At 38.6% G+C, this 14221-nt stretch overlaps 4 protein-coding genes across 4 annotated transcripts; 2 read left to right on the forward strand and 2 right to left on the reverse strand.

The window, feature by feature from the left end:
* Nucleotides 1-7880: 7880 nt before the first annotated feature.
* On the forward strand, nucleotides 7881-8945 carry M430DRAFT_55804 (hypothetical protein; the record flags this gene model as incomplete). The annotated part of the gene is made up of 3 exons (XM_024868561.1): nucleotides 7881-8504; nucleotides 8558-8784; nucleotides 8832-8945. Exons 1-3 carry the CDS (start codon nucleotides 7904-7906, stop codon nucleotides 8943-8945), a joined length of 942 nt encoding a protein of 313 aa, XP_024723543.1. The 5' UTR covers nucleotides 7881-7903.
* A 420-nt stretch (nucleotides 8946-9365) lies between these two features.
* M430DRAFT_15700 (hypothetical protein) lies at nucleotides 9366-10117 on the reverse strand (the record flags this gene model as incomplete). Its single annotated transcript, XM_024863306.1, has 4 exons — nucleotides 9366-9480; nucleotides 9553-9610; nucleotides 9658-9879; nucleotides 9931-10117. The coding sequence occupies 4 exons, from the start codon at nucleotides 10115-10117 to the stop codon at nucleotides 9366-9368; spliced, it is 582 nt and encodes a 193-aa protein (XP_024723544.1).
* Nucleotides 10118-10795: 678 nt separating this feature from the next.
* On the reverse strand, nucleotides 10796-12129 carry M430DRAFT_272374 (hypothetical protein). The gene is made up of 2 exons (XM_024865556.1): nucleotides 11706-12129; nucleotides 10796-11651 (listed from the first exon to the last, which is right to left on the reverse strand). The coding sequence occupies exons 1-2, from the start codon at nucleotides 11999-12001 to the stop codon at nucleotides 10973-10975; spliced, it is 975 nt and encodes a 324-aa protein (XP_024723545.1). The 5' UTR covers nucleotides 12002-12129; the 3' UTR covers nucleotides 10796-10972.
* A 756-nt stretch (nucleotides 12130-12885) lies between these two features.
* On the forward strand, nucleotides 12886-14040 carry M430DRAFT_39114 (hypothetical protein; the record flags this gene model as incomplete). Its single annotated transcript, XM_024867295.1, has 1 exon — nucleotides 12886-14040. The coding sequence occupies exon 1, from the start codon at nucleotides 12892-12894 to the stop codon at nucleotides 14038-14040; it is 1149 nt and encodes a 382-aa protein (XP_024723546.1). The 5' UTR covers nucleotides 12886-12891.
* Between the last annotated feature and the right edge of the window lie 181 nt (nucleotides 14041-14221).

The following is a 14221-nucleotide window of genomic DNA, read 5'->3' on the forward strand; positions in this document are numbered from 1 at the left end:
TTACAGCTCTCTCTTAGCGATCCTCTACTTAGGTAATAACCTTAATTAGCTAGGCACAGTAGTCGGATCCCTTATACTCTAGGTTACCTTAATAGGTACACTAGAGCGTTGCCGTAACCTACGCGTAGTTAATCGTTAAGTCTTGTTCGTTATGTCACTATCGTGTTAGCTCCCTCTAGGGTGTGCGTAGCGAGAGCTACTACCTACAGGCCAGACGGAGAAGGGTCTCTAATTTAGGGGTAGTCCTACCGGCTCTGTCTTAGAGCAGGTGATGAAGGTTTATGTTACCTATAACGATCTATGGCCCCTCTAGGTCCTTCCTAGCGAGCCGCTAGAGAAGACTAGCCTAGCCTAGGGAGTTAGGAATCGGCGAGTATATTAACTAGATAGTGACTCTCTATAGAGTAACGTAACACTAGTCGACACCCGTCTCTACTACCTAGGTAAAAGGTAGGTACTACTTGTAGACGTAGATAGCTACTCTACCTTCGCCCTTATAGACCTGCCGGTACTTTGCCTACACTAGGCAGTAGACTGTCTTTGTCTAAGTATTGTACTACGGCTCCTAAATTACTATAACGTCGACTTTACAGCTATCGTAAAGTACTATTAAGGCAAGGCCGTTCCTTCTTATAGTGTTCTAGTATACTATCGTTAATTTTATTACTAAGAGTCTAGGATCTGCGATTCCTACGTTACAAAGGGGTCGCTAGACCCTTAGTTAGCCTCCTGGCTTAACATCTCCGTGATGTCGTGGCTCTAGACCGTTATAGTGTCTAGTGCCCTGATAGGAGGGCGCCCTTACCTTGCCGGAGTCTTTACTATAGGCTTCTTACTGTTACCTGTCTGTAGTCTCTTATGTACTACGATCTAGTAGCTATTGTCGCTATCTTATAAGGACGCTAGCGTAACGCTAGGTACCTGGCTAGTAAAGCTGCTCTTAGACACCTCGAACTGTCTAGGCCTCTATTAATATATAGCATATGCCTACTCCTTTACCTTAAAGGCCTTAGGACACTAACAGTCCTACGCCGCGTGTAGTCCGCTATAGTTAACGTATCTCTTTCTACTGTTAAGTTAGGGGCACTCCTCTTTACCCTAGGGGTACGCCGCTCTTGTGTAGTAGCCGTACTAGGCCTGGTTCTTATAGAACCGCCTAATGTAGCCGAACTAGTAGTACTAGAAGTATCTTTAGATTCGTAGGTCGGCCGAATACGGCTTGTAGTTAAAGATCTAGGCTTGCTAGATTAACCCCTGTTCGTACAGGCGCGTCGCTATGTTAGCGCTCTAGAGGTATAGTACTACTATTATAAACTTTACTATAAGGGCCCTAACAGGTTTAACTTTAACCTTTATAACATACGGCGCGTAGGCTTAGATCTCTACTAGTAACGCTCTTAGCTCTACCTGTGTAATCTGTTCTACCGGCAGGCCCTTCGTAATTATAGCAAACTTACTCTCGTAAAGCTAGGCCGTAGGCCTAAACGCCCTCTATACCTAGCCTTAATCTTAGATTACGTTCTTTAGTATAGCCTCTTTAAACGTAAGGATAGTGTCGTTACTAGGTAGCCGGCGGGTCGCTACTACCTTAGCGCCCCTTATCGCTATATTAGCTACTATTACTACCTTAATAACGCTATAACGTACTAGGTCCTCTGTCTGTCTGTCTACCCTAATCCTTAGCTCCTTAATCCGCCTCTCTAGTATAACCTAGACTCTTGTCAGGCGCTAGCTCGCTACTAATACGTAGGTAGCCTAAGGGGCCGCTATCGTTACTAGCCTCTAGAAGGCCTCTTCTAACATTGTTCTTAGTTGTCTGATCGTCACTAGGTTATTATTAGAGAGGGACCCGGGGGTGTGTAAGAGGGTCGTCGTGTTTGTAGCTCTTGTCTCTACTACTGTTGTCGTTATAGTAATAAGGTCGCGTAGGAGACGCGACGCCTCTTCCTTCTTGCCTAGTATTACGTAGGCTTTGATCCTTTGTATGATTTTCTCTGTCTTATTGTCCCTGTTACTCCTACTACTCTCCGGCTCCTTACTACAGCTCTTAGTCAGGGTAAGAGAGTACTAGCTCCTACCCGCGAGTAGGTAGTGTTAGCTCTATTCAAGTCTAGCACACCTACTATCCGTTACTATAGGCTCGCCTATAGTCTACTAGCACTCCGGGGGGTATCCGAAGGTACTGATTTCGATTCTATCGTTTATTTTTGAGTTTTTAGAGTAGTAGAGGGCGTAAACGACCGTTCTTTATCCCTTTATATGAATAATTACTTACTTATCTTAAGAAAGTAGTAGAGCCTTAGTTCTATAAGTATATATACCCTTAGCTAGGCCTTTCTTTTTCTTCTTCTTTTACTTTATCTTTATCTTTATCTTAGTTATTACTATTATTATCGTCTATACTACTATCTTTATTACTATTATTATCGTCTTTAGCTTTAGCTTTAGCTTTAACTTTAGCTAGGCTACTACTTTCTCTAGTACTACTCTTAATCCTAGCTTAGCTAGCGTCCTTTCTTTTTCTTTTTCTTACTTAGTAAGGGCAAAAGGTAAAGAAGGACGTAGGTTAGCTACAGATATAGGCCGCTTAGTAGGCTTTAACTACATAAGGTAAGAGTGTTAGTCTATAAGTAAGTAATAAGGAGTACTAATAATAAGGAATATATAAACCTTTAATAAAGTATCTAGACTAATCTAGATAAAACCTTCTTTTAGCTCTCTAGAGGTAGATCTATAAGTACTAAACATTATAAGAGAGCTAGGTAAAAATATCTTAGACTTACCTTAAGAAAGAGTAAAAAGGTTATTATTATTAATATTATTATTATTATTAAATCTACTTAAGATATAAGCGTTAGATTATATAAGGATAGACTAATTATTAGCTAAATTATTATATGTCTTTACTATAAAGGAACTAGCCTAAGAAGGCTTACTAGTATAGATATACTTACTAGTAGACTAGTAAAGTAAAAGAGAGTAGTTGTGTCCTTACTTTTATAAGGTTATAGTAAAGGTAGTATAAGGTATCTTAAAGAAAAGGACGATTAAGAGATATTAAGGTTACTTTAGGATTTTAGTTTTAAAAAAAGGAGTTTAAAAGTAAATAAAAAAGAGGAAAAGGTTATAAGTAAATTAGTAAAGAGAAAGATAGAGAGGTAAGATATTTATATAGAACATAATAAAGACCTCTTACTAGTAAGTAACTAAACAGGTAATAAGAACTAAACTAGATTTAGTATAGAACAATAATTAAGACAATAATTAAGACAGCTCTAAGCCTATATTAAGACAAGCCTATATAACGTCTTAGCTAGTAAATAAAGGCTACGCCTAATACGTGTACAAAACTAGTACTTAAAGTAGTTATAAAAGTAATTTATAATATAAAAAAAGAAGAAGGCTTATAAGATTAGAATTTTTTATCTTAAGAGTTAAAAGAATAGTATATAGATAAATAAAGAGTAACCCTTAAGTAAGAACTAAAGTAACTATAAGTAGTTATTATTTTCTTATTTCTAATCTAAGAATAAAGTAGAGTACTAAAAGTAGTCTAGTATATATAAGGTATACTATATCTATAGTAATATCTATAGGCTTATATAAAAGAGATAAGGACATAACAAAAGGACTAGTAATATAATAGTACCTTAGTAAGAGGGTTTTATTTTCTTTTCTTCTTATAGAACTATATATATACTAAAACTTAGATTAAACTCTTATAGTACCTAGTATAGGTATTTAATAAAGAAAGATGTTACTACTACTATAATTATCTATAAACAGTATAAACCTAACATTACTATAGTCCTAGATTAATATAGGTATCGTAGAATAAGTGTTAGTATTAAGAAGTAGTCTAAAAACTAAATTAGTAAACTAGCTATAAGTATAAGGCGTACCCTTTAATCCTTAACCTATTTACCTAAATAGATATTAGTTATTTAGTACTATTATTACTACCTTATATTTATTACCTAGTCTTATTAGTATAGCCTAATAACTATTTGTTATATCTAATAAGAAAAACACTATAAACTTAGGCTTAACTAAGGTATCTAAGACCTCTTTAATACTATATATAAAGTAGACTAGTTTAATAGTTAAAGTATTAATAAAGACAAAGTTATAGACTACTTAAAATTAGTTAGATCCCTTTTTCTTTAGTAAAAATAGAGTCTTTATACCTTATAGGCTTAATCCTCTTACTAAGATTCTAGCTTTCTCTATCTTAAGAAATACCTTTACTATAAATTCTCTTTCTTATTAGGTATATTACTTAGGTTTATTAACTATTAGTATTATACCTAAGATAAGGTTAATAATATGTTTAATTAAGTTAGTAGCTTTTACATCTTATATTTATATTATAAAGTAATCCTTTTATATATATAGTAATCTCTTAGTCTTTACTATTTTGTCCTTTATATTTATAATATTACTAATATTAATTCTAATCTTATTAAAATATTTGTTAATATACTATTATAAAGTGTTTAACATTAGTCTAAGTATAAGCCTTTTATTAACTAGAAAGCTAGATACTACTCTTTATAAGATAAGTCGATTTGTTAAGGTTAGATAGCTATATAAAGGTAGTTATAATAAAAATAGCGTGTTTAGATCTTAATTCTCTAGAGCTTATCTAATAGATAATAATGTATATATAATAATATTAATATAGTTAGGATTTAAATAAACAGATATAAGGTTAATATAAGTAGACGTATTACTATACTAGTAAAGAGTCTACTCTCTTACTAATATATACCTTTTCCTACCTAATATACTACTTAGTTAAACGTCTTAACCTCTTATAGTAGCTAATTTATATCCTTCTTAGTATCTTTATTAGAGCTAGTATTATTATTGTTATTAGTGTTATTAGAGTCCTTAACTAGAGTAGTATTACCTGTCGCCTTTAACTTCTACTAATTAATAGTAATATAAGAAGTTAAAGCTATTAATACTAGTACATCTATAATTAGGCCGCTTTGTCCTTATATATATAGAGTTCTCTTCTTATAATCCTTAATAGCTCTAACTAGAGCTATCTAGTGTCTAGATAGTAAGATGTTATAAGAATCGTTAATACTTATAATAAAAGCGTAAAGAAACGTTCTAATACCTTTTACTATTACCTTTAGGTTTATATATTTAGTAATAGCGATTTTCTAACTATTTACGACTATTATATACTATCTTATATCTAATTAATAGACCTTTAAGCCTAGCTACTATACTACCTAAGAAGGGATTAGCTTTACTATAGCTCTCTTATTAACTAGAGCTTATACAAACTTCTAGCTATCTATATAAGTATTTATATAAAGACATTATATTTCTAGTACATTAACTAGCCTATTGTCTATAACCTAAGGTAGAGGTCTATTTATAACTACTATTATATTAAGATTCTTATACTAACTACGTCTACTTAATACTTTAGCTTAGAGGTATTATACTAGTTAGGCTTAGATCTATAGTAACTAGTTAAGTAGTTAGCCGAATTTAAGAGTAATATTAGTATTATAAAGAAACTCTCTAACATTAAATCTTATAAGCGCTACCTTATCTAATAGCTTAATTAAGATAGATTTCTTTAGGCCTAGCTTAGTATAGTTAGGTTATAAGGATAAAAGAGGTAGTATAGCTAGTAGTTAAAGAGTATACTAATACCTTTATAGCTAGTAATCTAGTATAGTTTATAACTTATTAGCCTTAATATCTTTTAGATCTTTAACTCTTAATGTTAGATTAATTTCTTAGGATACATATAGCTAAACGTAAGGTCTAGTCTATAAGAGACCTACTATAGTTAGCGTTTATAATGTTAGTAAAGGAGTCTACTTATCCTCTTACCCCTTACTCTTATTTCCTCTTAGTTAAGTATATAGCTAAGTTTAATTAGAAGTACGCTAGTTATTTATAGAATAGATTACTAGTATAACAGGTATTAATAAGATACCTAAAAGTAGCGCTTATACGGCTTTTAGTACTATATTAGTACTATAGCCGTGTATTAGTCGCTTATAGTAGAGTATTATAGCTATAGTAAGGAATTCTTTTAATAACCTCTTAGCTACTAGCTTTAATAATTCTAATGCTAAGGGTTAAGTAGGCTGTTAAGCCAGATAGTTAAATTAATAAGACGTCTAATTCTATACGACCTCTTATAGTTCTCTTATAACTATATATATAGCTATCTACTGTCTTATAAGTAGTACTATATATCCTGTTCTTTAAGTTCTTATTATATTAACCTTCTACCTGTTCTTATAATACTAGGATTCTGTAACCCTAGTCTATAGACACGTTAATACTATATAACCTTAACCTAAACAGTTATAACAAGTACTTATATAGAAAGTTAATCTCTACTACTAAAATAGTATAGTTAATAAAAAAGGATTAGAAGGATAGTATAAGAGTAGTAAAGCCGTAGTCTTTAATAGTTTAGGCTTTTCTAGACTCTTCTTTAATAATTAATATAGCTTAAAGTTAATTTAATTCTAAGAGACTATAGTTTCCTTAATTAGCTCTTCTTTATTAATTTCTAAAGGATTTAGCTTCTTAATTAGCCTTATAGCTATAATAAACGCTAAATATATATCTTTAAATTTAGTATCCTTAACTAGCTACTTATTCTTATTAATCTTCTTTACCTAAAAAAGATAGCTCTATATATAGTACTAAAGTTCTACGTTCTTTAGCCTACTTAATGTTTGTCTAACGACCTCTAATACTAATAATACTAGACATTTTTTACTTAATTTTTTAATTTGTCGTAAATACTATACTTTAGTCTCCTTATTATCTTACTTAAGGTTATAGATTTATTACTATAGTAAGAATTATTAGTTAAAGTCTACTTTCTTATCTACTATAAATTTTGTCTTAAACTCTTTCTTTAATACTTTCTAGTCTACCCTTATAGTCTTTAGTTAACTCTTATACTATACTACTACTTAACTAGTTAGCCTATATCTAAAGACTACTTTTATCCTTCTAGTCTTCTTCTCTCTCTTATATATGTCTATATAGTATTTAATCGCCTTAATGTATTTACTTATATCTTTTCCCTTTGTTTTTCTAAAGGTTAGTTAAGGGATCGACATTATAATAGTTTAATACTTAGCTAGTACTATAATAAGAGTTACTAATAGTAAAGTAGTTAATATCCTTATTAATAGCTTTACTACTTTTATAACTAAATAGTCGATCTCTTTCTTTATTAGTCTTAATTAGCTTAATTCTAATACTTTTATAATACTTGTTAATAATCCCTTTTCCTTTAGAGAAAGAGATCTTAGAAAATTTAAAGTAGGTTTAAACAGATTAGACATTAATAATACTTAAAAAGTAAGAGAAAAAAAAGACTAAATAATAAGAGAAATGTAATAAGTAATCTGTAATTACTAATAAGTAGGAAAGTACGACTATACTACTAGTCGATCCTTAAAAATTACCTTAATTCTCGATACTAGTTCTTTATAAACTAAGCCCTTCTTCTTATACTTAAATAATTATACTAATAACGCTAACTTTAATAAGATAAACTAATTTTTACTAATCTTCCCTAGGTCGCTATATAATAAGTGTTAGGAGTCTGTTTATTAGTAGGTTGTATTTCTAAGAATAAAAGTGCTACTACTATAGGGATATATAGCTAAGCAAACCCTATTAAATAGTAGTAATATCATGTGACCATTTCCCATCGCTACAGTACCTAGGTACTAATGGAAGGTATACAGTCTAGGGTAAGCGAGACCCCTATACTAGCGCTAGTAATGTCTTAGCGGGGCGGGGCGAAGGAATAGTAAGGTTATACTAACATCAGCACGAATTTTAACTACAGCTCTTGACTTTACTCCCTCTTACAGCAACAGTTTCAAGATTCAAGATGTTGAAATCGTTAGGAGTGATCCTCTTTGCAGCTATTATAGGCATTTTCGTAATCGTACTCACCAAGATGCTCCAACAACTGGCCTACCAACCTTCACCTCGACCCCCTCGCTCGCCCTCACCCTCACTACCAAGTTCGCCCTTCCCGTCGCCTACAGGCACGCTCTACAACGAGGAAATCATCGTCTCTCTAATCAACGAGTTCTACTCACTCCTCGTTTCACTGGCCTACCTTCGACCCTCTCAGATCATCTATCCTCCTCCGGGCACCGTGCACAATATCAACGAGAAACTCTGCAAATCACTTAACATCGACGTTGCGGTCATTTCACTTATGAAGAGAATACCGTACATTGATGGACTGTACGAAGATGTTCAGAAGCTCGAGGGGTTTAACGAAGAAGCAAGCGCGTATGGCTGCCATCTATTCCCTGGCTCTAGGGGATATTCATTTTTGCGTGGCGACGATATCGTCGAGAGTCGTGACCCGGAGAATGATGGGGTTGAGGGAGTGAGGTTGAACTATCTGCTGAGCCATGATGTCGCGCTGTCGCATTGTTTGAGAGATGGGATGATTTTGGTGCTGGATACGAAAGCAAGTATGGTGCCGCTAATACTCCTACTTCCCTCGTGAGCTGATGGAAATCTACAGATACGGTGAGGGTACTAGAAAACAATTCTGGTCCAGACTTCGACAACCCTGAAGGTACGGTGCTTGAGAGACCGGAAGAGCCGAGGCATTACAGAAATTGCCACCCGCAGGACGCACCGTCTTACTTCAGGCATCTAATTGACAGGGTCCGGTCATTAGAGCTGATACCTTCCGGGCCCTCGAGGTGGCACAAAGAGTTCTACGGCTATAACATGGGCCATGAAGATGTAAGTACCTAATTCCGCGACGCAGGATTGACTAACTGGATCGGCAGCGCGAGCAGGTGAAGAAGGTACTCATAGAGGAGTACGGCTGGCCAGATAATTTCAGGCAGGAGGATTGGGCACGAGATGCAGAGGAGATTTGGAACAGGATTGCTTTAAGTTAACATATTAGATTATGTCCGAGACAAGACACCCCAAAGCACAATGGAGTACAAATCAGACTTTACGCCCGTGGCCTTTACATGCCGATACAGTAATAATACCCTGGCCATAAGTTCGCACAAGCTCCCTTAGCAGGGTTCCAAGCATAAAACTCGGGGGGTTGGGGTTGTGATTCCATACACTGCCGCAATGATGTTATCCTAAACCTGAGCTATGATATTGCTCCTCGAGATCAGCACTACGAACAAAATCAAGAGGGCTTAAATTCTCCACATAACGCCCCACTTGTTCTCAAGTCCATACTCGAAGGTCTGTCTGTTTAACTTAGCTAATGAACGTAAAGAAGAAGCTAGGCAAAACTTACAAGAAACAAGAAGATATTGGATCTCGAGAGGATACTCGTCAAATTCTACTTGAAGTGGCTACCCATAGTTATCATCATCTATTGGATCACCACGCTCGATGTAGTAGTCCAGAGCTGCGAGTTGAGTTGATCCAGCCGCACCTGTTGCGTCCGACCACTCCAGGTCAAATGGACTGTAGCAAGTGTTATTCTCGTCTACGACATACCCCTAATAGAAACTTTGTCCATTGAAACAACACTTATACGTGTTGTTAAGCCAGGTTGCTGCCTCATTCGGAACCATTTCGGTGATATTCCAACTGCCTACCGAATCAGCAAGAAAGCATTAGAGGTCTAGGTGGGTAACGCACGTCTTTCAACATCTGAGCATAAGTCTGATGTATCAGTGTCTGCCAAACAGATCAGATCAACTTTATGATATATGTAATCTATCCGGGAAGAGAACGTGATATTCTGGGTGTTAATTGTTACCATGGCGGAACCACACCCAGCCTCAACTGCTGTCGCTAGCTCTGCTAATGACGCCTCGCATGCTGAAGTGCAGAGGCTAGCCAGAGAAGACGTCCTCCAACCTGAAATTGTAGGTCACATCGGCCATGATATGCCTGAAAGAGTTGACTTACCGGCCGCTTGGATGCCATAGGTGGTTACTTGGATGATGTCTTCTGGACAGCCGATAGAAGTATTCAGGGATGCATCACAAGTGGTACTCAAGTCAGATGAAAAGATTAGTGTCTGCAAGCCGTTGTACGGCATAATAGCCATACTTTGGGCTGCAAAGGCGCCAGAATCCAAAAAAGAGAGAGCCATAGTTGATGATAGCAGATGGTCATGACTAGAGGAGGACAGAAAGAGCAGCTCAGCAGGTAAATTGTCAATTCTGGATGATGTAGGGAGTCTGCCAAACAAGAATGTGAATTAGAAGTACGATTTGCAGGTGGTTTCCATGGGTATAGTGCGAGCAAGGAGTCCTTGTGCTTGAACTTCAGTACCCTTACCCATTCAATTCCCTAAGATAATGAGTCTTGCAACTTTTTGGTAAGCGAGAAGAAAGTTGCAGGTTCCGCAAGAATTTTAGGAGCATATTTGTTGGTCTGACCAATATAGTTGCAATTGCTAAGTGTTAGAACTTAGATTAAGTTGATGGAGGGTGTTTGCGCCTCTCACCACTTGATTAGAGTTTGGGAGCCCGTTGGCTGTGAAGAAACGAGATTACTTCGGACTACAGACCTCTTCAACAGCCTCCTCCCTAGTCGTTTGCAGGGGGCAAAAACAAATAAAGCTCTGTTCATAGAAACGAATCAAAGCTTGCAGGGAGCTACACTCCAATTGACCCAATCATGTGTCTCAGTGATCACAACCGTCACATGCTAACATGTAGGCATGTTCATCTAAATAGAACAAAGAGCGCAGTAGTTTGTAACAAAAGAGCTATCACAGCCTTGATAGATACAATTGCTTATATTGTATAAGGTAGCTATGTAGCTAGCAGCTATGTATACTAAAGAGAGCGCTCATAGACATGTAAACAAACTGCAGCTTTTACCTTTTTCACCGACCGATAAAACTCAATAAGCCAAATAAACCAACTCCAAGTGCCATAGATTCTGGTTCGTCCAAACTCCAAGATTTCAGCATAGTCTATACCACACAATTTCGGCATACTTAAGTCAACGTCCACAACATCAACTTCTTAAGCCCCTTTGGCAGAGGCTTCTTCGTCTTCTTATTAGAGGATGGAGCTACTGGACTTCCAATGAGCCCTCCATGGTTCTTGTTCCAGTTGATAATATCATCTCTCATGGCCTTAGCATCCGCTTTCTCTTGGGCCGAGGCGCAGTCCTTAGCTGCAATATCCCACTTTGTAGGCGGGTACTCAGGCTGCACCCTTGGGTGCCTCTCGCCTCCAACCATTACATTGACGAGGTTCCTGCCTCCTGTGGTCAGCTTGGCGAGGACAGGTACTGTCTTGGGATCTATGACGGGCCTGCTTCTGTCTGCACGGCTCGCATCGATGACGTTAACAAGGTACATCGGGAATTCCGAAAGCTGTTGCCTGGCCTTTAGTCCATTTGCTGCTCCGTGCGATTTTTCTACGCCGATCTGGCATGCGTCAAGCAAGCTGCGGCGAAAGCCATCTACGGACTGCCCGGATCCAGAGTGATCGACTAGGATAATGCGCTCGATTTGCTTTTCGAGCAAGGTTGGCCCCACGATCTTTTCCCAGTACCGCTCTAAGCCTTTTCTGGTTGGTATGTAGCCGGGTGTACCGTACTTCTTGGCTTTACTGTTTGGGATAGCCTTCATGTGATATTTGGTGGTGTCAAATGGATTGATCAAGTAGCTGATTTAAAATATTACTTTTTGCAGGATTGAAAAATGTACGTGTAAGACTTACGAGCCGCTATTGCCAACGAAGAACACAACGTCGCCATCATCGAGGAGCTCGTCTATTCCACTTGCCAAAGTCCGGAGAGCTTTCTGCTCTTCCGTACTGTACTTTGCGATGCCACGTTTATCCAGATGGAACCCGTCATCTGGGGTATCTAGGGTAGTGTCGTTGGATGGCTGATCAATGTTTCTGATGAATATATCATCGGTTGTGGATATGGCTGTAAGAGGATGGGCCAACGACAAGGAAAGCAGACCAAGGAGTGCAAAGAGACGAAGTAGCCAAGTCATTGGCGCACCCATCTTGAAAATTCTGGGATTTGTTATAGACGTGGCAGAGACAAATCGACTTGAGAAGGGTTGAAGGAAGAGTATAAGGAAGGTAGAAGATCAATATGAATATTTATGTGGCGATACTATGCTCAGAAAGCTGAAACGCTGAAGTGAAGATGAAAGTGGGTGATGATAGAAGAGAAAGAGCAGCATAGTGTGTGCTTTTATATCAATGTTTGCGGGTTTCCATATTCTAAACCAGATGTCGAAGGAAGCTATGCCCCATCTTCCCTTTCTTTCTCAACTACTTCCTCCTCAAAGCGAGGCTCAAGAGGAAGCTGGGTCTGATCCTTTTGGCAGTCCTCAGGGAACAATAGTGAAAGGGAATACGGGATAAGGAAGCGTATTGTAAAGGATCTTCCAGCCATACTGTTGCACGGTCATAGCAGTGTTGCTCTGTCGACTATGGAACGAGGCCAAGACTTACAGGGCAAGTCGGAGAGAGGCTGGAGAACGGCAACCTAGTGGAATGACTCCGGATTACGGCCCAGCCGACGACATGAACAGGGGCGACAGGATTAGGAGCGTCTGTTTCCAACTACCTTAGTTCTCACGAAATCGTGGCTATAATGAGGTGTCTAGTTATCTTCCTAGGTAAAGTAGCTAAGTGTAGGTAAGATCAAGAAAGGAGGGAAGAGGTAAGCATAGGAGGCTAGTCCTGATCCATACGATCACGTGTATCCCAGAATAGAGCCGGGGCGGCTGAAATTAAGCTTGGCGAAGGGGCAGGGAATGGGGCTGGTGGGCTCTAAGCGGACAAGGGGCTGGTGATTAGAACGGGAAAACGTGCGGCGTGGCATATGTAAGCTTAAGTACCTGGCACGGTCACTCAAGAGTTGATCCTAGATTAGGTGTCCTGTATGGTGAGGTGTTGCACAGCCCGGCGATCCACTCGAACCGATAGACGTGGTTCTTGCCCTGAGTCCTCGAGTCCGAACTCTTGCATCTCGTACCTCCTTCAATCTCTTCCATTCAATCTAGGCTTCCAGCAATCGTCCGCTCGCAGAATGTCTGGACTACCACTCCCCTCGCAAACCCTTCTCGACATCATCAGCTTTTGTGATGTATCAACACTCAAGTCACTCCGGCTGACCCAGAAAGCGATGCGCGAGTTGATTGACACCTATGGACATTCTATCTCCACCGACATCAAGCTCCACTCATTTACGGCAGATGAAGTAGCCTCGTTCCAGCTCGAGGACGGCTTTGATTCAGAGCTCCAGTCTCTCTTTCTCCTTGATTATAGAGTTCGAACAACCCGGTGGCTCACAGATGTTGCCCTCGAAAATCTACAGGAAGACCTAGATTTTGGTGGGTTCGGAAATATCGGAACAAACGAAGCACAAGGCGACTCCATTAGAGGCCGCGTTAATTCTGGATGGAGTATCTTGTGGAGATTGTCTGATATAGCACATCAAGTCGTCTTTGAGAGGACTGGCCTCAATCCAAGGGATGTACCCAGACGAATCAGTTCTTTGACCCGTGGAATGCCACTCGTGCGGGAGCTCGAGACGGCCGTCAAAAACGAGCAGACAAAATACATAAGCGCCCTGTCATTTACCGAGATATACAATTACTACTTGCTACACAACTACCTGGCAGCTGTTTTCAGAGATCGTGTGTTTGAGGACCCGAGGATAGAGACTTCGGACTGGATCTCTGGCAATGAGTTCGGAATAGGGAGCTGTTGGCTGAACTGGCTTGTTCTACGAGAGGGTCCGAATTTCTTTGCGAAGGCATGGGGGAGCAAGGAAGGCAATAAAGAATGTGTAACGCTGATTATGTCGGAATGGCCGACGAGGCCCAAGGAGCAAGTGCTCATTGAACGTACTACTGCAAAGGAGGTTCATGAACATATTTTGGAAACCGGAAAGCCGCACGAAAATGTTATTATGTATAACGATTTGATGGGCTGGGCGCAGGGCGGCAGGGAGATTGAGAGAGCGTACCCAGATGTTGTTTATCACCTAGGTAGCCGCTGGCCGCGTCCCACATACTGTTATGCGTAGTATTGACAAGATGATAGTGATTACAGTTCTTGAAAGAAGACAAAATCGAATACAGTCTTCGTTCTCACTTTACTTACAACTTATATTTGTGAAATGTTTCATCATCCTCGCTAGACTTCTGTGGTGCAGGTCACTGTAAAACTGAAGAAAAAGCCCTGAATTGTAGATTAAGCTGGGGTCA

The sequence above is a fragment of the Amorphotheca resinae genome (assembly GCF_003019875.1).
Source record: "Amorphotheca resinae ATCC 22711 unplaced genomic scaffold M430scaffold_2, whole genome shotgun sequence".
NCBI classification, from domain to species: Eukaryota; Fungi; Ascomycota; class Leotiomycetes; order Helotiales; family Amorphothecaceae; genus Amorphotheca; species Amorphotheca resinae.

Excerpts from the sequence above, each read along its gene's own strand:
- M430DRAFT_272374 (XM_024865556.1), bottom strand. The coding sequence starts at position 12,001 with ATGGGTGCGCCAATGACTTGGCTACTTCGTCTCTTTGCACTCCTTGGT. Across the intron at positions 11,652-11,705 it reads TTCGTTGGCAATAGCGGCTC|CTACTTGATCAATCCATTTG; the intron begins GTAAGTCTTACA and ends ATTTTAAATCAG.